The sequence below is a fragment of the Cynoglossus semilaevis genome, chromosome 6, assembly GCF_000523025.1.
Source record: "Cynoglossus semilaevis isolate Cse_v1.0 chromosome 6, Cse_v1.0, whole genome shotgun sequence".
Classification (NCBI taxonomy): Eukaryota; Metazoa; Chordata; class Actinopteri; order Pleuronectiformes; family Cynoglossidae; genus Cynoglossus; species Cynoglossus semilaevis.
In genome coordinates, this window is record NC_024312.1 from 8,397,562 (window position 1) to 8,424,269 (window position 26,708).

General features: G+C 40.4%; 1 protein-coding gene across 2 annotated transcripts in view; it reads right to left on the reverse strand.

Moving 5' to 3' along the window:
- Positions 1-11,098: 11,098 nt before the first annotated feature.
- The window catches only part of tln2b (talin 2b), an 85,230-nt gene continuing 69,620 nt past the window's right edge, over positions 11,099-26,708 (reverse strand). Inside the window, exons 45-60 of one of the 2 annotated variants that reach the window (XM_025056167.1) lie at positions 26,491-26,610; positions 25,829-25,975; positions 24,601-24,767; positions 24,283-24,466; positions 23,115-23,240; positions 22,225-22,341; positions 21,855-22,040; positions 21,455-21,562; positions 20,358-20,463; positions 18,512-18,517; positions 17,924-18,048; positions 14,882-15,007; positions 14,725-14,787; positions 14,454-14,636; positions 14,253-14,378; positions 11,099-13,722 (exon numbers count right to left, since the gene is read on the reverse strand). In XM_025056167.1, coding sequence (XP_024911935.1) covers positions 13,594-13,722; positions 14,253-14,378; positions 14,454-14,636; positions 14,725-14,787; positions 14,882-15,007; positions 17,924-18,048; positions 18,512-18,517; positions 20,358-20,463; positions 21,455-21,562; positions 21,855-22,040; positions 22,225-22,341; positions 23,115-23,240; positions 24,283-24,466; positions 24,601-24,767; positions 25,829-25,975; positions 26,491-26,610 — 2,019 coding nt within the window. In that variant the 3' untranslated portion in view covers positions 11,099-13,593. The remainder of the gene's footprint in view (positions 13,723-14,252; positions 14,379-14,453; positions 14,637-14,724; positions 14,788-14,881; positions 15,008-17,923; positions 18,049-18,511; positions 18,518-20,357; positions 20,464-21,454; positions 21,563-21,854; positions 22,041-22,224; positions 22,342-23,114; positions 23,241-24,282; positions 24,467-24,600; positions 24,768-25,828; positions 25,976-26,490; positions 26,611-26,708) is intronic. The other variant, XM_025056168.1, reaches the window with a different exon arrangement.

The following is a 26,708-nucleotide window of genomic DNA, read 5'->3' on the forward strand; positions in this document are numbered from 1 at the left end:
GGGGCCTGACTGGATTCCTTTGGACATCCAATACTTTTTTGGAGGAGGCGTGTGTGTGTGGCCGGGCGTTTTTTTAAGGAACTGCTCAGTGATTGGTCGCTCCCAGACATTTGACTTTTGATACGCCTTTATAGGGGTTGTGATGGACAAGAGGGCAGATCCCTGGGAAAGTAACAGAAGCCATATAACTGTGAGGATGCACATGGACACCATTCCTAAACAACATTAAATCTCTGCATGACACCCGTGTGGAGTTTGCTTTAGCAGTGCAGCAGCTGATTGAAAACCAGTATGGGTGACTTTGAACTTTTGGGCCAGTTTCCTTTTTGGTGAATCCAGCCACCTGTAGTGTGTGCGTGCGCGCGCGTGTTTGGGTGAATGAGTGATAACAAGTTCCTGTGGGAAAGGCTGTAGTGGCCATTGTGATAAGAAATGCTCTCTGTAAGCCATGGAAGCCCTAGAGGCATTGTTTGCACGCTGATGGGCTCTAGACAGGGAAGTGTTTACCTGATAAAGTATCAGATACCCCTCCCTGTAAACTGTTGATGTGTCACTGAGTTGTGGCACCACATTAGCAGCAACAAACAAGAGGGATTATGGGGTTTATAGCTGAATTAATCCACTAAACCACTGCTGCAAATCTAAAGAAAAAAAAAAGAAGCTTTTTTTCCATGTTTCAGAAATTATAAAATACATTATATTTTACATTATATTATTTCCATAATATGGTTACAAATGCCTCTAATAGACTGAATGGTTTATAAATACTTTGTTTTATTTTAGACTGTTAATAAAGTGCAGTGCGACTTAAATGCTAAGACACTGACTGTGGTAACTGAGGACACACTAAGGATCTCCTGGTCTCCACCAGGCTCCTTAAGAGATATTTTTAGGATCTTCTTCTCTTTCGTGCACCTGCCTTGGTCTGTAATATGTATCCCAGGGTCTGTGCCAAGAGTACAAGGTCTAATGCTATTAGATATGTGCCCCAAAATAATCCTGGTCGTGTACTTGCTCTGGTCTGTTTTATACATTATTATTGCTGATTTAAAAAAATACATTGTATTTTGAAGGAAACATTTCATCATTTTCTATAATCTAATAATAATATTGTATCCAAATAATTTGACAAACACCAGCATTGGTTTCCATTGTGTTTGTTAAGTACATTGACTTATATATTCTGTGATATTTGGAGTGATTTTTAATGAGTTTGTATACTTTGTTGTACCTGCTGACAGTGCTAATGGATCCTACCATATTAACATAAAAACAGCTAATCTATTTGACCAACATTTGATTAGTTTAATGTCTAATATGTTGACAGGAGAGCGTTGGTTGTGTTATTAATATGACACTGGAGCCCTATCATCCTCAACAACATTTCAAACACTCACAGGAGCTTTGTGATGGCTTATTGGACAGACGCTGGCATTTTGGGAACGATAATAAACATGAATATTATTTATATTCATTCATACATTTGTTAGGGCTCGATTATGTTAAGGTTATCTCGACAGGGAGAATTGGAACCAGTCCTAACTCACACAGGTCAAACAAAGTGAACTGGAGCGGCTGGTGACAATTTAAATGTCTCATCAGCAGAGTTTGACAGAAATCATTATATTCAAAATCTTCCACAACAGTTATTACTAAACGTATGCCCCAGTGTTTCTGCATTAAACCCTGCTCTAGTTATACTTCCTTCTCAAATGATTGCCACCAGCCATGTTAGTAAGGGATCCAATGGCTTCTGAAGGCGTCAAATGTGTTGAAAACATTGAACACACAAGCTCAATCATCAGCCAAGAATCTTCATCCTCCCTGTCTTCAAACGGCTTTGGCGATGTAGTTTGACCTTAATGAATAATCTTGAATTATTCTGTGGAATCACAGAACCATTTTCTGGCAAAAACTCTGACACGTCAGAATCCACGATCGTCTCTGTGTCCTGAGACAGTCGTCTACCCACGGACGACAGCTGTGTGAAACAGGTGCAGCACAGAAACTGACTTCATATCATTATCTTTACTTCCTGGCTGCGTGAGACCGTCTGTTAAATTTAGTAAACAAGTTCGATAGTTTCTGAAGCATCATTAACAAATCAGACAATTGCAGGGGCTCGAAGTGTATCAGTAATGATCCAAAAAGTCAAGGCATGCAGCAGGAGACCGTACAGTGTGGGCGTGAGGCAGCCCGGCAGCTCAATCTGTGGTCATTTAAATAACCCGCCAGTGTTTCCAAGTGCCTTCGCACTAAGACTAATAGTGTAACATTGTATTGGTTAATCTGTTAGGACGATACTGACAAGCTACTATGCACGTGGAATGTCCGGTTCGACTGCGGTGCCGCTCAGGGACAAGGAAAGCTTTGCTTGGCTTTTGTGGCTGAGATGATGTTTGTATAAGGGCACCCCTGGGAGAGACGTTTAAGGTTCTCTCATGGTTAAAACCTAAGTGCCTCAGAGAAACTATGTGTTTGAGGCTCAGTCGCAATGAATTTCAGATGCGGGAAATGGTCAAATGTTTAAAGGCGTTTGATCTTTAGTAAGTTCCCTTCATGTGGTCGAAAACTATAAATGCTTTCAACGCCCTTGATGCTTTGCACAACATTTATTGTCTTTTTTCATTATTGAACGACAACATTTATGGTTATTATTCAATGCTGTGAGATTTGCTCAAATGTGAGTGTTCAAATGGACACGAATTAGCCGTGGCATTAAAAGTGTAGCTAGCGTTTCACAGGGCGCACCACAGGGTGAAACCCTGAGAAGCACAGCACTGGCAGGCACTTCCTCAAATGCCATCTGATGATTTCTGCAGACATCGTCCAGATATATATATAGAGAGGACTCCTTGGCTCTCGGGATGTCACCCACGGGATTAGATAGCTCCATGAAGGGACATAATCATTTAGCATGCATAAATGGAGAGGCAGAATGGTGGGGGCAGTTCAGGCTGTAACCCAAGCTACCTCGATGCCCTACTGCTGCCGGATTTATTCACCGTAATGTTCCACCGGTGTGTGTGTGTGTGTGTGTGTGTGTGTGTGTGTGTGTGTGTGTGTGTATACTAGTGGTTGTTAGGCTCAGGCTGGTACTCTGGTTAGCAGAGATAGGCACAACTAATGCACAGGGGCAGTTAGAGTGTTTAACGTGACACACAGAGGCTGTGAGGCTCTGACATTTTGACTCACAGTTGACTTTAGTGGTAAATCTGTCATTAAGGATGTAAATCAGGCCAACCAGTGCCTCAGACTGGTTAAAGTTCAATGTAAACCTTTCACTCGGCTCATGTAAAAGGACGTACAAGTTCACTATTCAGCCATCCCCGCTCAATAATTTAAAGAGTCAAATTCCTGGAGCATGAAGGTCAAATTTCTCTACTGCAGGTGCTTCACTTCACAAAATGTGTAGCATTCCAGGTTAGTGCCACTGTACAAGTAGCTGCTGTTGACTGAGAGGATCTGTCATCTCACACTGTGAAGTCACAGGCCTGGAGTCACGCATGTTTTTAATCAAAATCCTGGAAAGTTTTGAAATGATTTCATGACTGACACTGATCTCCTTGGAGGAAAAATGCACTGCATCTGGATAGTTTTCAAAAGTTTTAAATGTAACATTGGTCATATTTAAAAAATACAGCATCATCATTGTATTCTTTAATCATGGTAATGATTCTACAAAGTTTTTGGGCGCTCATCTTTTTATAGCTAATCAGAGCTAGCTAATGCTAAAGCAGAAGCAATTAGCTTATTGACTTTAAATAAAAAAAAGATATTGTTATTGTGTTACATTGTAAAGTTTTACAAAGCACCAGTTGTTTTAAACACGGTAATTAAAAATCTTAAAATTGTGACTGTCTATTAACCAATATATTTTTAGATCATATATACATAGCAATGATAATGGTAACATAAACAACTTCTTAAATTGGAGTTTGAATGGAAACATACTAGATTTATTTTAGGGTCTTGGTATTTGCTTGTAAAAACATCAGATTAAAAAAACTTACATTACAGAGAAAGTACTAGGAGGTACTAGTGTCAGAGGGATTACCAAGATGTACCAAAAACAAATCGGTAGAAAAACAAAATAGTGAGAGGTGAGTCTATAGGCCCTCAAAAAGTCCATCAGGTTGAACTTAACAAACAAATGAAACAATTGTTAATGTAAATAAAACCTGGAAACCAGTAAAAGCTACTATGAAAGAAACCAGTGTGAGCTGTGATGTTAAAATACCAGCGTGAAAGCTTCCACCACTCCCAACACAAATGTGGCTACATGTCATAATGGAGGCATAGTTGTGGCGGCACGCAGCGCTCCTCCCTGACTGTTTGTTTGTGTTCTCCCTCTACAGTATGGGACACACAGAAAGGCAAGGAAGGCCGGGCGTTTCGGATGCTGCTCAGTCAGTCCAGACTGAGACGGGGGGAGCAATCGAGGGGAACTGTCACGACTCATTTCCAGCCCATATGGAAAACCACGATAGACTCCAAGTGTCAAATTAAATTCTGACCCCCCCCCCCCCAAAAAAAAAAAAACAGCCAAACATGTCACAGCATGAAATATGGGACAAAAAGAGTCACCCTGCCTGACATTCTGCAGAGCAAATGCATCTTTGACACAGGAAGTCAAATCTTTATCACTTTGGTCTTATTTATTTGTAAACAGGAAAAGACCCCGGAGAGCACAGGGAGTAAATGATTGTTGACAGGGAGACTGAAGCTGCTAAACAGCATCTCAGCTGCAGTCAGCTTCACATTGATTCCCACAAACACTGTGTACTCCGCAGCTCACCTCTAGTGGACATTTGTTGTCTTTTTAACTCACTACACAGACGCTCTGCATCTTGTTGATGACTTTTGTCAAATACTTGTCATCAGACCTTTCCCCCCTCTATGTCACAGGGTGGGAAGTTTCCGTGTTTGCACACTAAAGGGAGAATCCTCCATATATGTGTCCATATAAGGGCTCTTCTCCCTGCACTGGTGGAGACAAGACAGAGAAGGCAGCTTAGTTTGCGGGGGCTTTTTTTGTGAGGTCTTAGGACGTACTTAATATTTCTTTCCACTCCACTATAAAACGTCTTGGTATGTACTTCCATCTCAGCGGCTGTTCTCTCTGCTGAATGTCTGTACTCTGCTTAGCTTTTTCAGAAACGGCAGGATGGGGAGGTTGCCTCAGTGGTCATGTTATTCAGACAACGTACAGTTTGGTCTAAACTTTTTCATTGCCAGAGTGAAATCCCTCATCAAAACTGTCTTGGATGAGACATTTTAACCAACAAAGACTAAACTTGGCAGAGAAAACAAGTTAATATGTAGAGAGACTCAGATATTCTGTGGTGATGAGACATTTCAGTGTGGTTCTGAGTGGCTGTTTGAAAGTTGTGATCATGACCTGTGGTTCACATTGGTCCCTGTACAGTGAGGAATGCCACAGGAAGCCACAGCTCTGCAGCACCTGCATTCTTATACCACAGCCTGCCAACAGCCTCACGTTTGATCAGACACCGTGGCCATTTTTCTGGTCAGGCTTCACTTACCAGACTGATCTGGGTGAAACACGTAAACAAAGTAAGTCATTACACAGGTGTTTTTTGATAACTGCTGTACTGTATACACCCATGTAGAGTGGGTTGTTAGTTCTAATCCTGTAATAATAATGACATGCTCACCAATTTAATTGTGCCCTTAATTATGCCCTTAATAACTCACATATAAAAAAAGTTGTGAGAAAAAAATTGTCATTATGTATATTTGGTAACAGTATAGTGTAGGCAAAGGAACACCTCTAAAACTGTCGAATGTATCCAAAAAATTTACATTAATTTTAAAATGTGCTTTGTGACAGTGTCACCAGAGGAAAATGTAATTTCAGGCTGTATAACATTGTGTTTAAACACAAATGCAGTAGTTATACAGTATTACTTACTAACACTCACTAGTAGCTCCCCATGTATCACAAATCAAAAGCTCTGCAGACCTCAGCCCATGAGGTTTAACTGGCCTGCCTGCAGTCCAGATCTGATAATGTGGCTGAACCTGTTGGTACGAATGAAAACTGAATCAGACCATGGTGACCTATGATGGTTGAACTGCAGAAAATGTTTGGGAACAACTGCTGCAAGGCCGAGGTCTTTTGGAAATGTAAGTTAATATACGTTTAGTATACAACATATTTCCCATAATTGGAAGTGACTTCCTGGATCCATCAAAGCAAATCAGTGAGGTCTCTGTGTGAGTGAAAACAGTGGGAGGGATAAAGTCGAGGCAACCGCTCCATGTACGACACAGCAGACTGGAAAAGGTCACAGGTTTAAATCATTTTGTCTGTCTTCACACCAAATCATTTCATGACAATTGGCAGCAGCACCGAGAAATTCTTGCTGAACACAAAGTGACTGTACATTCAGGTCTAACAGAGGGAGGAGCGGCAGGACTGGGGGAAGAAAAGCAGTCGGCCAGTATTTTTCTTTTGACTCTAGAAATGTGTCCTGTCATCTAACAAGTTTCCGTATGAAGAGCGGAGGGTTTGGATGGATGTGTCTTATATTTCACTCCAGACAGTTTAAATCCCAGGAGACGCTGCAGCTCACATCCACTCGGCAGTGCAGACCGTTGGCCTGCTCCACATCTCGCTCTCCACAGTTTCAGGGCTGAGCAAAACCACGAAATAACTATTAAAAACCAAGGAGCCAATTCGGAGCGTAGAGGAGAGTGCTGGAGACACATGCTATCATTTAATAGATGTGCCTGATGCTACGGGGAGTTGTCCAAAATTAGCAATGGAGTTTTAAGTCTCAGCTCAGACCCAATATAGCTCTGCTGTCATTGCTGACTGAGAAATACTGTGGCCTCCTTACGTGATGACTGGAGGAGTTGGTGTGTGATCATTGTAGAAATAGACATTCAACACTTTCTCACAGTAGAGGACAGAAAGGTCTGATGGTGACTGATGCTCTATGGACACATCAAAACACAACTTATTTGACATTCCTGGAAAAGGGTTAAAATAGGTCCTGTATATGTTTTCACCACGAATAGATAATGATATATTTAAGACTAAAAATATATGAATGCTTGGCCTCGGTCGTTGGTAATCTTTCTATAGGTTATAAATAAGAGTGTAACCATCAAGTTCCTAATGTGAAATCCAGTCGACATTAGAACCAGAACCACCAGAGGGCGACTTCAGTAGAATATTACATTATCATAGTAAAATATGACTATGACTGGACTGGTCCAGGTTCTGCTCCACCTAGTGGTAATTTAAGTACTGCACAGAGACCAACAGTGTCCCCGAAACAGGTTTATGATACCCTCTTGGGAGCAGTGTGTGGGGACGGTGCTCAGTGGCAACTTGGCATGTGGTGGACTCAAACCTGAAACCTTCCTTAACCACCAAGCCACCTCTGCCATAGAAGAGGTTCAGAGGCTCTGTTGTTTGCCAGGACACTACTGTAAATAAGAATTTGTTCTTAATGACTTGCCTGGTTAAATAAAATAAATAAACATGCACATTTTCCACAGTAAACGTGTGGTTTCTACGTCAGATTCTCTCCTGCATGTTCCTTTGTTTGGTTTCCAGATGAAATCACACATCATTTTCCACACACTGAACTCATTCATTTGGTGTATGGAGTCTGGAGGAGCTGTAGAGCCAACGTGCTTGCTAGAGAACCTTGATAATAACCTAAAATAGTCATGTGCTCCAGACCAGAGTAAAAGGCGCTCTTAGATCCATCAGCCGCTGTCCTTCAGGTTTATCTTAGGGAGCTCTGCTCCTCCGAGCAGGCATGTGAGTACGAGTAAACAGTAGGCATCCCACAGTGACCTAACTCAGTTAAAACTCCACAGTGCTTCTAAACATCCACCTTCACGGGACATTTCATTGCCAGCGCAGTGTAAATGTGCTTATATAAAGTCCATACACTTTAGGTTATAGGATCCTTGGGACATTATGTGCCTGCGTCTCAACAGAACAATGTCAAACTATGAAAAGGGATGAACAATTGAAGTTCAGACTCTGTTTTGAATGTAAAGTTAAATAATGCATTACAGCTAATGTACAATAACACTAACAGATACTAACAGTTGAAGGGAAAACAAGCCAGAATGTTTCAAAGTTTTCCAGGGTTTCTGTATTATAGACTCACACCCCTTCGCCATATTATCTTTGGATCTGGACTACGTCAAATTTCCAGACAAAGTGGACTAAAGCCAAAAATGAACTGAGGAATGCCACCAATAGTGCTGTGAGAAGAAACACTGATAAAAATGTCAGAGAACAGGTGTACTGTGAAAAAACACAAATTACAAAGAAGGGGAAATATTTTTTAAAAGACTTATGTCCAAAAGTTTTCTTTCCTTCACAGATAAATCTAAAAAAGAATGTAAGAAACCTGGTCAGATTTAAATGTTGTCTACAAAAAGAAAGGGGGAAACATGGCCCTGCCCAAAACCTAAAAGCCTTTCCTGACGTGCATTTTTTCCAAACCCCACTTCCTCCTTCATCCAATTTCTTCAGAACTGGAGAGAACTGGCTAAAGGCAGAAACTCTCTCCCTCGGTGTTCTTTACAGTCACCACAGTAGGCCCTCAGAAACTTCAAGCTATAGAATCTTATACTAATGGCAATCTTCACCTATCCTTTTGTGTTTTTCTTATTAAATAATCATTCAGCTCAGTAACTCAACTGGAAAGACTGGACCCTAAAAAGGCAAATTGTCAAAGTGATAAACACACAGATTTGAAGAGTATTATTAACATGCTATTACTGGCTGCATAACTTCAGAGCATGATGACTCTCAGTTTCACCAGGGCTGTTCTTAGCACAGGCCAGTGACTCCATTCCATTACAGTATCACATCAGAGCACACACTAATGGGCCTCTAACTGCAGTGGAAATATACATAAATATATGGCTTTAAGAAGCGTACGGGGTGTTTTTGTTTCTCCAACTAGGCACGGAGAAGTGCTGAAAGTGTGAAAGAGGAGATTTGAGCCAATTATGTTTGGTTAAGCTGTGGGTTAACCAGATCACGGAACAAAGCATGAACTGAATCTCTGCCACGTTGTGAGGATTAGGAATGGCACGAGCCACTGAAAAAAAACACCCCTCTGAGTTCATTGATTATAAGGCATTATGGATGCCACAGATGACTAGACCACAGACTAGACCACGGTTTGGACATTAACGTACACTGAGCGAAGTTTCAAACCCTGCAGGTAAGATTTATGAAAATATTTTTAGAATTTCTTTTTTTTCTAATTATGACTAAAAACACCACACAGAATATTAAACTGCTGTGATTTTTTCTTTTCTTTCATCAATATGAATCAAGTTAAAATAAAATGCAGGGTTTAAAAATATCTGAGCTGGCGCATCTGTATGAATCAAGTTAAAATAAAATGCAGGCTGGCGCATCTTGATTGACGGATGCGATCACATGACTGACATGGTGACAGCTACTAAAATGTCTCTGAGGTTGCCAGAAATTTGTGATGTCAAAATGGGGTCACAACCCCAACCCCAAGTTTGGGAACCACTGTGTTAGAACCAAACAGGCGACCACAACCATGATGCAGTGATTACTAAAGGGAGTTTGCATTCAATCTGTTAAACTTTTACATAATTAAGAACAAAAAAAAAAAACAAAACAATTTTTATCACTCACATTAATGCCTATGGTCAGTTTGAGTGTCCAGTTGGCCAAAACCTGTGTGTCTTGTTACTCCTCAGAGTGACCGTCAGGGATTGACCAGCGAACCTCTGGCTGAAACACAAGAGAAACAACACATTTTTCACCACGTAACCACGTCACAAATCCTGAATAAATTTAGGCACTTAATATTAAGTATGATTTGCATTTTATTATAAGGGAAATAGATCAGATATCTTACCTGGCCTTGAACACCACTGGCAGAAACACAGCCCTAAACCATTCCAGAGCATTTGTAAAGGTTACTGATTTGATACATTTTTCTCTGACTTTTCCCGACAGAGTGAAACAAATTCAAAACTCAAAGTGAACTCACTTCTTTTTCTTTTAAGCTCTTCTGTTAATCTTCAGAGCAATGATTCCCTTGCTTTTGAACAATACTACACACAAAGAAACAGCTTGAAAAATCCAAAGGAGCTGAAAGAATGTAAAGATGGGTCACGGAGTGCACAAGAAACCCCAACTCCCAGAGTGTTTTCATTTTTCTTCGCAGTCATCACGCCGACCATGGTGCCGCATTCTGCCAAGAGGAATTTTTACAGTAAAGGCCTAGAAATGTACGACCCTATTGGAAACTTAATTATAGCTATAAGTGAGTGGTTTACTAATAGGCCCGAAATCATGAGGTCCAGGACAATAAGAGGAAGGATTGAAGCAGACCACAGGACTGCTTTACATCATTAAACTACTGAGGTTTCAATAGCTTTGTAAAAATGCCAGATTTAACTAGATAAACATCCTCCTGGTGCTGGAGACAGAATATGGAGGGAGACAGAAGGAGGCTCAGAGCTGGTGAGTGCTAGACGGGCACTCCCAGTCCAACACATGGCTTCAGTTTCCCCCGCTTCACTGTGTGGCCTGGCCTTGTGTGAGACCCAAACGCTCAAACATCCAAATATGGTGTTCATTAGGATGTGCTAGATTATTGTGGATCACTGAAACACACACTGGTACTGGACCCTGCTGATGTAAAGATGGATGTTGTACATGGTATTGTTTCATAAATTGTTCAAGTCAAATTACTGGCTGCAAAAGGTCACATGATGTTTGGAGTTATTTAAAAAAACGCTCCTGTGAAATGCCATTCTTGACCTAACTATTCTATGGAAACCACTACATGCTTGTAGGTCTGGTCTGTGAACAAAGTGAGGGAAGAAAGAAAAAAAGAAAACACATCCACTGTGTCCTTATTTGGTCTGACTGACTCTAAATGCCAATGCCTCGAGTAGAACATATTTCTCCAAACAATCACTGACCCCTTCAACTCGGCAATGAAGGACGATACTGACATCTGCTGGTAAGAATGTAGCGCGACATTTTCTTCTGTTCTACATCGGTACAAGGTTTCTGCAAAAAAGAGTAAATAAATATTATTTCAATGGAAGTATTTATTTTTATTTGTTTTATTTTTGGTGAATACAAAAAATACCTCTGTGACCAGATAAACATCATACATACAGCATAAAATCATAAAACAACCAACAAAAGTCTGTCGAAGAAACCACAACATCAATTCAATAAGAGACTTGTTTCTGTTTCTGTAAATACTCAGACAAATCAGTTAGACAATATATTTCAGGGTATTTCTTACATTTAATGATAAAAACTTATTTTTCCTTTCCTTTTTTCCTTAACAGTAATCAGACGGAATCAGATGGAACGAGGACATGATTTGAACACAAATCGCCACATGCTCATGGAATGCAGTCTAGTGTTAGTCTTCTGATATGGTCTCTAAGTCCTAAGGTATCCACAGATGCCCTTTCGTATCAGCATTATAACATTGTGGGCAGGTACGTTTCCAGCCAAGGCATCGAACAGTATGGCAAAGGAGTAGATGACAGTTTATTAAGACCACCATGGGCATTAAAATGGCATCTGTTCTGATCCGGAGAGGAGCAGACTTGAGTAAGGCACTAGTACACAATGCAAACCAGACACTGGCATGGACAGACCCAGGAGATAAACTAGTAAACATTTACAATACATATAATACAATACTGTACTAAGGAAAAGAGAACTAATCAGTTTCCATGATGGGAAACGTGAAAACAAACCCTCCACGTTTATTAATAGTGTGTGTCCGACATTTAAATATATTAGAAGCTTTAAATAGTCTTCTTCAGTGCGTAGTTTATGGGATATTTCAGTGCATAAAGTATGATTGTTTCACCAAAGAAAGAAGCCATTAATGACTGCACACCTCCGACTCTCCTGTCACTCAGTAACACAGACTCGTTCTTCATCACTAACCCGTGCAGAATATTCTCAATTCTACTGTATTGCTGTAGACTGTCAGTCTAATGCCTCTAATGCCAATGACAACAGGGTCACAGGAGAAAAGTAACTGTGTGATTGGTTGACTTTGAGTGATGGGGTTTCCAGTGATCCACCAGGCAGAAATGGTCAATTAAACCAATCAAACCAACTATTGCAGGTCCTACAAATCTGAAAAGTCCAAATCTGGTGCTGGGGTATCCAAAATATTGGCCACGAACTGGCCCAACATAAGCAGCCTTTACTTTGTATCATAAACACACATTTCTGATATTTAAAATTCTTATTTTTTTGTGCAATCTCTCCATGATTTGACCCATTTTATTTCTATGTGGTGAAAGCTGTTGTTGCTCCAATCGAATAATTTGAACATATTATACTTATATATTTCTTTCTACAAATAAAGAACACAAAATATACCCCTCTCGGGCTGTACAATGGGAATTTCTATACATCCTGGAAAGCTGACGTGGGCCACTGAATACCAAATATGGGCAACTAGAGACTGGAAATTCTTCGCTGCACGTCGGCCATGTCACTGTGACCTTTTCTACTCTGTAGGGCAACCGTTGCATGTTCCTAATGTTAATGAAAAGAGACGGTAACACATGAAGCCATAAGAAGAGGAACACAACAATTACTGTAAACATCGTACAATATATTCCTTACATATTTCTGTGTATGTGAGGGAAGAACATGAGGGGCAAAATGAAGCACAGGCAACATATTTGGTCACACGTGATCCGAATTCTAACAGAGATTACAACTGTCCACTTTCAAATAACTACATGAACCATATAAAAGTTGTTGTTTTTTTTCGTTTTGTTTTTTCAAAGAATAAATATATTTATAGCGTTCTTTTCAAATCGTATTGGTTTCCTACTCCAATCAGAGTACCTCATTGTTTGGTGTCAAGCTGACAACATCGATAAATCAGAAGGTTCAAATCGGCTGATCAACAAACCAAATTCACACTGGGTTAGTCATTTCTATTAGTAATATATACTACAAGTGCTTTTCTCTATACTACTCTATTGGTTAGTAGCATCACTGATATGTCATATGGTGCATGCAAAGCTGTGGTGAAAGGAAGAATTTCCTCTCCTTCCTTTTTTTTTAATTAATTAATTAACCTTTAGACTTTTTACATAGAAAGATAAACTTTAAGGTAAAAACCTCTGGAGAGTTTTGGAACTGGCAGAGAACATTTCAGTTTTTGTAAAATATTTGCTCTGAACCTTCAGTTTCTAATTGGACATTCGTTGATTATAGATGATTTCTTCATTCACAACATTGTCAGGACTGTAACAGTCAGTATTAACACTGCGTTTTCCATCATACAACACCATCTCACACACCTTCAACCTATTTATATGGACAACTTTCCAACCATTGATACATACAGTACACACACATGCGCGCCCACACACACACAATAAAGCACAGGCACTTTTTTCTCACCAAACAGGCCTGTTTCAAGTGCTGTGTATTACTCTGTTATCACTCTCTGCTCTAAGGGAGTTGAGCAGCCATTCGTACATCGGCAACACCGTCCTGATTAGACCATCTCACTCCAGCGGAGCCCAAGCCAATCAGCCTTCATCTTCTCTCAGCTCGCTGGGCAGAAACTTGTATTGCTGCTGTCGGATCTGAGCGAGCTTCTTCCGAGCTTCTTCCAGCTCCCGCTCCTTCCTCAGCATCTCCTCCTGAGCTGCAATAATCTGAAAAACATGACAGAAAAAATACGCATATTTGGTCATTTGGTCAAAAATGCAACTAAATCAATGAGACATTGGCACCCATCCATCCGTCACATAGAGGTATTAACCAAGATAGAAGTTAAAAAACAATTGAAAACAAACATGTCAAATTTTTAGAGAGATAAGTTATAGAGATATAAAAAAGTTTAAAAAGATGTTGATGTAATGTTTTGAACAGGTGGTGAATTTGATAAGATACAGTACAACACTATGTGATATGATGACTTATGATATGATGATACTATAAGATCCAAACAGGGTCATAAAAGTCAGCAGCAGCAGGGCTGCAGTTCACTCACACAGGAAAATGAAACAGTCACCGTTAAAATGTCAAAATGACTCACCAGACAAGGGCAAATAAACACAAAGGGGTACAAAATTCAGTAAATAGACATAAGACAGAGGTAGTGGCAACGGAAAATTGTGGAATTATGAAAATGGGAACCTGAATATGATACATGAAAATCAAGTGACTTTTGTTTCTGTCTCACCTGAGCTATCCCTCCAACAAATTTGGTCTTTACCACCACACTGTCGTCTTCAGTTTTGTCAAAGGCTGCTTTCTGAGCCGCCTTCACCAGATTGTCCGATGCCCGTTTCACTGCGTTGCCAGCAGCCTGCGTAGAGATGTAGTACATCAAGTACATCTATTTCTTTACACATACAGATGTTGACGTGTCGCTGTGCAGTACCTGCAGCCTCCTCATGGCTTCAGAGTCCTGGTCCGCCTTCACCTTGCAGGCCACCAGCAGCTGAGCTGTGGAGGCTGCGACTTGTTTGGCTGAACAAATCAGCTTCTCCTCACTGGCGTGGCCCTGAACTGAAGCGTTTGCAGCCTCACACAGATTACTGGTGGCTGCTGCCACCATACGAGCCTACGTCAGACACACATTCACACATGCTCATTTTGTTCTTTCTTCAGTATGTTTTCAAATGATAAAGAGTCTTAAAGTGACAGTGTACCGCTGAAATGAGACCCTGCGACCACTGGCCGTCATCGACTGCATTTGCCAGATTTGACCCCACCTAGGGGTTGAAAAGAGAAATCCATGATTTAACGTACATTGGTCAAGTTCCTGACTGACTTTCTCTCTGTATGTGTGTGTGTGTGCGCACTGACCTTGCCCTGTGCCACTAGTTCTCTCTGAGCCGCTGACGCAGACTTGACAAGAGCACTAGTTGCCGCAGCAATTGATTTTGCAGCTTCTAATATCTGCTCCTCAAAATCCAGTGTTTCATCTGCCTTCTGGGGAAAAAAACAATAACTTTTGAATTAGTGATGAGTTCTGATTGGACAGTTTAAAAGAGTTCAAATCACATTTGAAAGAAACACTAGAATAAAAGAAACACAATATATAAAATATTTAAAATAATAATGAGTTGTAAAACATTTTGTGTCACAATAATAAAGCAAGATTTAATCTAAACTTGTTGTTTTATTATTTTATTATCCTTTCTAACATATATTTTTAACATCACTGTGATGTTTTCTTTTTGTCTGAAATATTTCCTAACGTAAAAATTAATCATTAATCACTGACTGCCATTAAACTGTAAACCTTACAAGACCTTGTAAATATCTTGAGTGCTAGTGCTAGTACTTTACACCAGAGTATTTCCAAAAAAAAAACAACAACTCTTTCCTGAACCGTCAGCACCCTCTGCAGTAGGTTTATATATACAAACACCTTTTGTTCAGTCACAACAGAATGGCATTTAAACACAATACTTCATTTTCCAAACCCAGTCCCAGTATATCAGTCCAAGGACCTTTAATAAATAACCATCTCTGCCTCACAGCTCCACGCTATTCAGCTGACATTTGTCTAGACCTCAGTAAACACATAAGGCACACTTGGCTGGAGATAGGGCGGGACACTGTAGGAATATGTTTGATATATAGTTGGACTGAATAACAACCTAATATATCAAACATATCAGACAGAGCCCTGCAGAGAAAACTTCCAGGTCTACAATGGCTCAGAAAATGGGAAAGATGGAGGGAGGAACGAACATGCTGGGAGCAGTGGAGCTCCTTGTCCAGACACAGGGGCAGGAGGAGGTGGAGGCACAGAGGAGAACAGGATGAAGAGAAAGTAAGGAGGCCAAATCCAGACGCTTTAACAGAGATGAATGAATATTTGAAGTGCAACCATCTGCACTATTGGATTGATTACACGGTGACTCGCTGCCTTTGTTTTGTCACATTCATTACCTCCGTCTCTCAACACATTTCAGTGTAAATTACGAATCAATATGTTGTTTTTTCTATTAGGTAATAATTTAAGGAGAAAATTAGATACAGAACCAGCTAGAAATAACAATCTATTCACCGATGGCTCTGTACAATAAGTTTTTAAGGAAATATTTCAATCTTTATATCTTAATATTTACCATCTCTATCAAATAAATGTTTTTCCTAAGTGGGCAGTCATCGTGGCTTTTTAGTGACAGACTCTGAAAGTCTAAAGTTTGTCTCGACTAGGCATATTTAAATAAATACAACATTTTGAATCAAACAAAATGTGATAAAAACAAACTGGCTGGTCATGAATTGTTGATTAACCTGAAAAATCGTCTCTGAAAGGAGGCGTTGAAAATGCAGGCGACCCTTCAGTTCATCTGTAGCTCATTTCAAAAATCATGTTTGAAAAACAAAAACAAATAAAAAGCCTTGAATGTGTGTAACAAAGATAATCAGCCTAATTATTTACTATATAAGTTCAGTGTCAAAGCAGAAGAATCTGCCAACCAACAGTCTGGTAACTTGACTTCACTGGCATTAGTTAAAGAGCTTTTTTTTTGTTATTTAGAGATTTGTTTTACATGTATTCATTATTGCATAAATATTATTGCAATGAGACATTTCTGTTAGTATTTTTCTGAGTATCAACACATAATAAACCGGGGTGGTTTCAGTTTTATTTGACATCACTAGGGGGAGACATTCCCATCTAAAAGAGCAAATGCCTTGAAATGACTAATACATTTTTTCATAACCCGCAGTCAATGCCAGTGGGATTAAAGTATAAGACGGAGATTTATATTTGTTTTTATTAAAACTGAGGTAACCAATATAAACAGCCCTTCGTGTCGTTCAGGCCGAGGGTGGAAATGACAATTACTGTGCACAGGAAAAGGTGTAGAAAAGGGGGAAACACTACAGGCAGCACACAACGCACAACACTGGGATCCAGCTATTCAGTCTCCGGAGACAGCTAAACAAACACACAATGAACATACAGTCACAAAACACACACGCATACTCACACACAATCCAAAAAAGCACACAAAATGACAGGATTTTTTTTTCTTCAGTTTTCAAAGGCTCAAACATGCCCTGTCTTTTGTCTGCTGTGAATCATATGTTGAAGCTGGTTTGTTTTAGAGGTAATGGAGAAGATGAATAACAATGTGAAAAGCCTCCCTGAGTGCAGTTTAGAAATAAGGACCAGCTTAATAAAGCACAGGAAATAAGTTCAAAAAGACAGGGGCGCTCCCTTTCGGAAAAGGTCATCACACAGTTGAACCAATTCCAACATAAGCTTTGAGGCCCCGACAGAGGAATTAAGTCTCCTGGCAACATAACTTTAAATTATGATCAGAAGTGTGTTTGAAGAAAGCTTTGTGTGTGTGTGTGTGTTTATGTGTGTTAGCTCACTGGACCAGCTGTGGGAGTTGACACAGCCAGTGTAACAAAGACCTGTTTTTTTTTCCCTTTAATGTTACCAAAATAGCAGCTCAGTCACTGAAAATGATGACTTCATGTCAAAGTCAGTGTCACCTTCTTCAACCTGCCGCCCATATGTTCTTCCTCCCAATTAATGGCAACAATGTGTAGTGTGTGTGTGATCCTGGTGTAGCTACACTTGTGGGCACATTTGTTTGGCTAAATGCCAGTGTTGAGGGGAGAATTTATTTATGGGTACATTTTGTAGGTCCCCACCAGGGGGTGCTTTAATTTAGTTTTAAAGTTACAATTAGACTGAGGGTCACATCAGAATGGGGTAAGATATTAAATTAAATATTTTTAATGGATACGGGAAGGAAAAGAGGAGACGAAATGTATTATATTGATGTGAAGTGATCACACAAACATCAGTGTGTGTGTGTGTGTGTGTGTGTGTGTGTGTGCGGTAGTAAATTATAACGGTGCTTATACCTTGGGTTTGGCTCTGGGCTTTAGCTGTTCCAATTTATTCGCAGCAGCTTCAATGAATGCCGCTGCGCCGAGGAGCTCAGTCTCAGCGATGACATTCGGGTCCTCGGGATCCACACACTCTGATCCTGCGAAGGATCCACACACTGGTTTAAGTTGTCTTATCTGGAATAAACCCTCATCAGATCAACGTCACTCGTGATGATGAAACAAAAGGTCAACAATAAGTGTTCACAAAATCCAAGTCACTTCCCAGTTGGCTTCGCCAGGATCAAAGTTTATGAGCTATTTAAACTGTTTTCAGCAGAACTTTAATTTCTCGCAATACAAGTAAAAATTAATTAAAAGCAAAAGGAAATACTCACTCCATAGATCATTTAGTGTTTATGGTCTTTAAAGTGCTCATAAAATGGAGCAGTTGGGGAACAGCTTGGTAACACAGATGGAACAATGTTTTTGTAAATTTCTCCAGGCTCTGGGGAAATCTGCTCTGCAACCTCACCCCCAGAGCCAGAGAGTCCTCTAGCCCTTAGTGACTTTGTGAAAAGTGATCTTAAGGAACAAAAAAAAAAAGCACCGTATCCCACTTACCTCCATCTGAGGCAGTGAGGGGGAGGAGCAGGGGGAGAGAAAGAGGGAGAGAACACATGGGACATTAGAGAGGTGAAGTGGATAGCCCCGCTGGGTCTCAGGCTGTACGCTGAAATCTAATTCTGGCCCAAAAACAATCTATTACTGCTGTCACATGTGGCAGTGCAGTTTGTGCAGGAAGTCTGCAGTCCAGTGGGCCGGTGTCACAGCAACGACGGCACCGAGCTTCATCTGGAACAATTTGCTGGCAATTTCTCTAAGGTGCAATTTCAATATTCTGGAGTGATTTTCATGTCAAATCTTTAATAAGGTGAGAAACCAGTCTGCTGGCTGTAATATTCATGTTCAACACCTTGTTTTTTCTCTCTCTCTCTTTAATAATTCGCCTTCAGCACCAAATAGAAATATCTTTGATTTGATTTGCTCTGCCAGGTTTATAATCCAGAACATGTCAATTGTTAAAATTAAAATTTAAGAACAACAATGCAGAGAAACATCATGTAAAATCATGCATCTAAAATCTGAAAACAAGGTGAGTCATTAGGAAAGATAGCTGGACACAAATGATCAGAAATGTTAACGATGAAAGAAAACCGTCACATGTGCACATCTGCTACATCTGCTACATCTGTGTGTGTCTTTGTGTGTGTGTGTGTGTGTGTGTGTGCCCTCACCTTTCATGGCCTCAGCTGTCTGGATGAGCTCCGTCACACATGCAGCTACACGTTTGGAGTGGACAGCCAGCTGCTGTTTCTGCTCCACTGTGGGTTTCTGCAGCACCTGGAAACATGAGAGGCAGGGTTAGGATTAATACTAACTCCGACCTTTGACCTTATCCTAACCTCTAACCTTAAACCCAATTTACTATTCCATACACTACCACTTTTCTAACCCTAACCTTAACCAACTTCTTATTGTAGCAGCAGTTGAATCACAGAAACACAAACCAAAGATAATTTAATTTAACCCTAACTCACTCGAAGATGTCACTAATCCAAACCACTCCATATGACCGTACGCCCTCTGGGATTAAATAATGTTTCCCTGCATATGGACAAGAGCGCCCTCTCAAATACTACATGTTGACATCACTGCTGAAGAATTGAGCAGTCAATCACCAACACTTCTATCTGCTCTCAGCTCATATTGACGTTCCACAGCAGTCCACGCAGTGTGTGAGTGACAGGGAGCCAGGAGAGATTTGACAGGACATAATCTCGTAGATATGGCCAGTGAAATCTGACTAGGCAACAGTGAGGAGCAGAACGCCTCCATCCATAGACACAGACACGGTCAAAGTTAGCAGGACACTGTTTTCTGGGTGTTGTTATTTGTGGTTAATCTTTGACAATTTCTGTTATATTTTAACGATTTGACTCAGTATGTCTAAAACATTTGAAAATTTTACATTTTGATAACATTGCTAACAATTTTGGGCTAACCCGAGCTATCTGCTATTTCTGAGTAATGTTTTAACTCACCTTATTTTATTGTATTGTATGAATCTCTCTATGTATGATATTCTGATGCCTAACTTTTACATATTTATATCACATTGTTTTTCTCTTAGCCTTATATATATATATATATATAAATATATATATATATACATACACATACATATATTTTGTTAGCATTGACGTTCCTGTCATAACACATCCACCAGAAAAGTCAGATATTTTATTAAAAAAAAGCACTTTCCTCTGAGGCTGCCACAAACACAAGGCACTTCCATTATTTTTTCATGACGTGTGTCCTTCCCAGTTCTAACCTGCAGCACTTGTTCCAGAAGGCTAATGTATCCATTGGTGCATGTGTGTGTGTGTGTGTGTGTGTGTGCCCTCACCTTTCATGGCCTCAGCTGTCTGGATGAGCTCCGTCACACATGCAGCTACACGTTTGGAGTGGACAGCCAGCTGCTGTTTCTGCTCCACTGTGGGTTTCTGCAGCACCTGGAAACATGAGAGGCAGGGTTAGGATTAATACTAACTCCGACCTTTGACCTTATCCTAACCTCTAACCTTAAACCCAATTTACTATTCCATACACTACCACTTTTCTAACCCTAACCTTAACCAACTTCTTATTGTAGCAGCAGTTGAATCACAGAAACACAAACCAAAGATAATTTAATTTAACCCTAACTCACTCGAAGATGTCACTAATCCAAACCACTCCATATGACCGTACGCCCTCTGGGATTAAATAATGTTTCCCTGCATATGGACAAGAGCGCCCTCTCAAATACTACATGTTGACATCACTGCTGAAGAATTGAGCAGTCAATCACCAACACTTCTATCTGCTCTCAGCTCATATTGACGTTCCACAGCAGTCCACGCAGTGTGTGAGTGACAGGGAGCCAGGAGAGATTTGACAGGACATAATCTCGTAGATATGGCCAGTGAAATCTGACTAGGCAACAGTGAGGAGCAGAACGCCTCCATCCATAGACACAGACACGGTCAAAGTTAGCAGGACACTGTTTTCTGGGTGTTGTTATTTGTGGTTAATCTTTGACAATTTCTGTTATATTTTAACGATTTGACTCAGTATGTCTAAAACATTTGAAAATTTTACATTTTGATAACATTGCTAACAATTTTGGGCTAACCCGAGCTATCTGCTATTTCTGAGTAATGTTTTAACTCACCTTATTTTATTGTATTGTATGAATCTCTCTATGTATGATATTCTGATGCCTAACTTTTACATATTTATATCACATTGTTTTTCTCTTAGCCTTATATATATATATATATATAAATATATATATATATACATACACATACATATATTTTGTTAGCATTGACGTTCCTGTCATAACACATCCACCAGAAAAGTCAGATATTTTATTAAAAAAAAGCACTTTCCTCTGAGCCTGCCACAAACACAAGGCACTTCCATTATTTTTTCATGACGTGTGTCCTTCCCAGTTCTAACCTGCAGCACTTGTTCCAGAAGGCTAATGTATCCATTGGTGCACTCAGAACTGTACTGCAGGGCCTTGTTCCTCAGCTCCTCGCTCACTTCCTGGTTGTGTGCCGCTTGCTGTAAGGGTGTGAAAACAATGTCGTTTGAAGAAAGAAGTAGTTGAAGAAAAAAACATAAACGCTGTTTCTGTTGATACAGGAACAATACCAGACACCAAAACTGGGTTTTCATAAGCAGCATAATAAAGACGCCCTGTTTGGTCGGCTGCAGCTGATTCTCAGTGATTTAAACAGGTGCTGAGTCACGCTCTACTGACTCAACCGACGGACCAACTAGACTCTCTAACATCCTGTCTGCTCTCACTGGACCGGGCTCACCAGTTCTGGCAGAGCAGTGTGTGGATTTGCACCTTGCATGAAATCAACATTTCAGAGATGGCTTTGCGGCTCAGGTTGGCAGTGGCGATCACGTCTTCTTGCTGAGCCGAGTTGCCCGCGGCCACTGCTTTGGCTGTTGCAATGGTGATGCCTTTGGTCATGCGGATGAAGTCCTCAGGTGTGGTCACCCTATCTGGAGTATCCTTAGACTGGAACACCTGAGATTGGTTCAGATCACAAACGTGTTGTGGTTAAGTCATGAATGCCAAGTGATGCAGCTCTTAGTTACACTGTGTCAAATTAGATTTTTTTCTCAGCTCTGGTTAAAGCCTCTTCTCAGGTTTTCTGTTGATCAAGGAGGAGAAAAAACAAAGACTCTGTCGACCACGACACCACTCTTACTGTCAGCTCCTGCTTGATGCACTCGATGGTGGCCTCCAGTGCCCTCGTCCCACGAGTGGCCTCGTCTTCCACAGCCTTCACTGTTTTTAGAAGAGACGTCACGTTGGTTACCATGACCTGGCAAAGAAATGAAGTTATAATTAGGGTAAAGACAGACCAGAAGGTGGCGCATTTCCTCCTCCTCATGGCCTGCAGAGTGTTACGGTGTAAAACCAAGGCTGGTTTTCATTTCTAAATACCAAGATGAGTGTATTTATTGAAGCAGTGACACACGTTGTCCCAGCGATGCTTCCATCAGGAAAGTAAATCTTATTGGGTAAAGAATTTGAGAAACATGATCACCGAGGAGTTCAAGGGGCTCTCCTATTGAGGTCACCATATGTTGCAGGAACAGAAACAATCTGTCAACACGGCCAGGGTTATGGGGGGCCCTAATTCCATTTACATAAAAAAAACTGGAACCATGTGCAACAGTTTGACCTACAAGCTTTAGGTATTTTTTTAACCATTTTTATGTGAAAACATTTGTAAATTGGATTCAACAGATTTTAAAGTAAATGAGAGAAGGACTTTTTTTTAATTAAAACTGAATTTTTTTTTGATGCCAAAAATGTCTTGTTCTGTTAAACTGACTGCGTGTGTCTTTGTTGTTTGTTTGTCTCAGTTCGTACCAACTTCCAGAGTACTGTTTGATTTGAGGAGTTTACAGCAATGAAGAGAATTCCAGCTCTCAGTTTTGTGCTGCATTTATTTTGTGTTTATTGTAGTCCTGACACACCGTGACCTGCAGTAATATGCTGACCGCCACACAGTTCTGTGTGAGGAATTGGACTCTGCATCACTAAAATCAATGCACAGTTAACCCTGAAGAGACGTGGTTGTTTTTTTACCTTGGCTGCACTTTTCAGCTGATACATGGACGGGTCGTCGGCTACTTTTCCTGAGGCACATTTGGTGGCACCAATCAGTTCTGCCAGAGCTTTGGCCACATCGCGCACTGCATTTATCAGAACCACCTAAAGAGACAGTGATCGTTCAGACACAGAGGATAAAATGGAGATTTATCCTTATAGCTTAGCCCCCCTCCAAACTCTCCAACCTTATCACTTCCATCTTAACAACATCATTTACACTAATGGCAGAGCTGAATGAGACCATTTAACACTACAGGAAAAGAGACTGCAAAAGTGTAAAGAGGTAATGGTGCTCATTGTTTTGAAAAAAGCTATTGTAATTGTAAGATTTTTGCAAATAATTTACTTTGACAACTTAGGTAAATCAATCCCAGCAGTCACTGGACAAGGGAGGGTCAGGGCCACGTATATTCAGGATTCCTTGCCAAGTGTGCCTGAAAACCCAGGCACACTTGGCAGAACATGTGAACTCCATACAGACAGACTGGGAATCCAAAAACTAGCGGTCCTCTGATCTGCATGCTGTAAGGCAACAGCACTAGCCACTATTACATATGTCGTGGAAAGGAATCAGAGAAACACACACACACACACACACACACACACAGGGAGAACATATGAAGACCGGTCAAAACTCACAAGAATTGTCTTATCATCAATCTATTAACTTCTACTAACAAACAGGAAGCTGAAAAACTGAACCGAATTGATGTTGTTCCTGTAACTGTGACTTGTACCTTTATCAACAGTTTATTCCACATCCTCTACAGTGCTATGTTCTGCACAGGTGTTCAAAAAAAGTTACAGTAGTTAAGAAATCAAATTGTAGCTCTGATCCGACCGTGTAATGTCTGTTGTAAGTCAACCAACATATTTGATTTGTCAGAAATTCATCCGTTCCCCTTAAACCCCTCGTCTTAGCAGATAATGAGTCATCGATCCCCCTGAAGCTCCCGACAAAGGGAGTCCGATGAAGCTGAAAATTGGCTGACAAATTGACTGAGTAATGGGCGGACAAAGGGTGAAGAGGTGGTAAAAATTGTACAGTGTGTATAATCTGACAACAAAGCTCTGAGGTGTGGAGACAAGTGTGTCTTTGACACAGCTAAAGATAAAACAGGTATTCTGGAGTTGTTTTTATCACCTGTGTCTCTGGGTCCTCTGAGCCCATGCTGGTCGCTCCCAGCTTGACCACATCACTGAGCTGAGTGATGGTCTTGGCTGAGGACTGGGCAGCCTGAGCCAGTTTGTCCTGACTGGATGCTGCTCCAGCGACCAGCAGCTTGGTGTCCTCTACAAGTGCCTTGGCCGTCTTCAGGATGCTCTCCCTGAGAAACAGAAAACACACCACGGCATCACCTGCTGCACAGGTTGTCTTCAGCGAAGGCAGCTTTGTATTTGTTTGTATTGTTAATCCCTATTCTAGTTATCTGCTGTACTGTTTGCATCAGAGTCACCGCACCTGTGGTCAGCGAAAGACTCTTCATTCTCTGGGTTCAACGTTCCGGCCGAGGCGAACATGATGGTGGTGTCCAAGTCGGCGATGATGCCCGACACAGCTCCAGCTGCTGTGATACAGGCCTGGGTGCCTTTGTTACCCGCCTGTAGTGCTGACAGCACCAAGGACACCTGGAACATGTGGAGGGTCACATTAGACATACAGCAGAGTCCTTCAAATGTGTGTGTGTGTGTTTTTGTCAGGTGTGCAAAAATGCAGTGAACAACAAAGTTCCCCGTGAGTCCGTACACTCATTGATTGTGTGGGAATGTGTTTACGCAGCAGGGGAAGTGAGGCTGCAGGTGTGAAAGTGTAAGATCACAATGGTGTGGATTAAAGCCCAGGTCCATCACTAAGACAGGAGAGCAGGGCTGAGCACGCATTACGTCAATGAGTGTGACTGTGCAAATCAAGTGTCTGCTGTGAAGAATGTGTTCATCCATCACTTAGAAATACATTTAAATGTGTTCATCCATCACTTAGAAATACATTATATATTACTATATAAGTAATATATATTACCTACAAGTAGGTAATGTAGGGCTACAAGTAGGTAATATATAGCTGAGTAAAGTAAAAAATAAACAAACAAAAAAAAAAGAAAAGAAAAGAAACCAAACAGGGACTATTTTTATTTTGGTGTTAAATGAATGGAGAGGAAATTAAAGATGATTAATATTTTACTGGTGGATTTGGTGCATTAAAAAACCCAAAAGTAATATCTGTAATATTTAAAAGATCACAGTGAACTGTCTCCAAAAAAATAACAATACCCTAAAAATCTGGAATGAGTATCCATTAAATATCTGCACTTTGTGAACAAAAAAACAATGAGACACCCGGAAGAAGATTTATAATAATTCTTAAGTTGAATAGGCCAAAAACAGCTGGAAATTATCTAATATTTTCTTAAAATTAGAATAAAAATATACAAGTGAAAATATATATATATATATATATAAAACAAAATTTACCAAGCACAACAAAGTCTCAAAAAAAAACCCTCCTGATCTTCCACAGAAAAACTGCTCTGATTGTGTTTCTTGTAGAAATGCAGACTCTGAGAGTTATCAGCTGTGATAACAAACTGCAGCAGTAAAAATAGACTTCCCCTTGAAAAATCTGCATCAACCAAAGCTTTTTTTTTTTTTTTTTTAACAAAAAAAAAAAAAATGATGCTGACTTATCTTACCTTCTCTGTCACTGCACGAGCACACTCGATAAGCTCCCGTTTAGAGAAGCTGTCTGTAGGGCTGAGCTGCAGGGCTCCAGCCTTCTGCACCAGGAAGATACAACCGTGGCCCAGCTCCTGTACTCTGGTCTTTATCTGGAAGCCAACCTGAAAACAAACACCAAGTGTCGGCTTTCACTGCAATTTAAAAAAAATAAAAAAATATTTTTATTTTCTTCTCAGTTCATAGACCTCTTCAAGTGGTATTTTATTCTTGGAATTCTGGGAGATGCTTCTCTGTCCCAGCTAAGAACTTAAACCAAGTTCCTTTCAAAATAAAATAATAATTTTAGGAATAAAATTAAAAATAGTGAAATCAGGTGTCTGACACAAAAGAAATAATTTTATCAACAAAAAAAATTCAGTATGAAAATTTAAATGAAATGAAAATTTAGTTGATTTCTGTATAAAATTGTTTTCAATGTTGGATTTTTTTGTGTTTTTATTTACGTTGTCTTTAACAAATAACCACAAAAGAAATTCCCCTGTGACGTCCAGTAAAGCTTGAAGTCTGAATCGGTTTGGTCTGCAGCTCGGGAATTCAAGACTCTTTCAACAATTGAATCCTACATACATTTATAATGCTCTAAATGGCACAGTGGTTGCAGTGTGTGGCTTCTCACCTCCTCTGGCTCTGCAGTCGCTGCAGCCAGCCTCCCCTGGTGGGCTAGATGTCCGTAGTCCACTGTCACTTGAGAGGCGAGGCCGCCAAGCTCCTCGGGGCAGGTCACTGACTTGGTCATCTGGAAAAAAAAAAAAAAAAGGAGGACGAGGGTAAAGACACAGGAGAAGGTGCCAAAAGGACAACCGTCAGTCAGACGCCTTACCCTCACTGATGTGC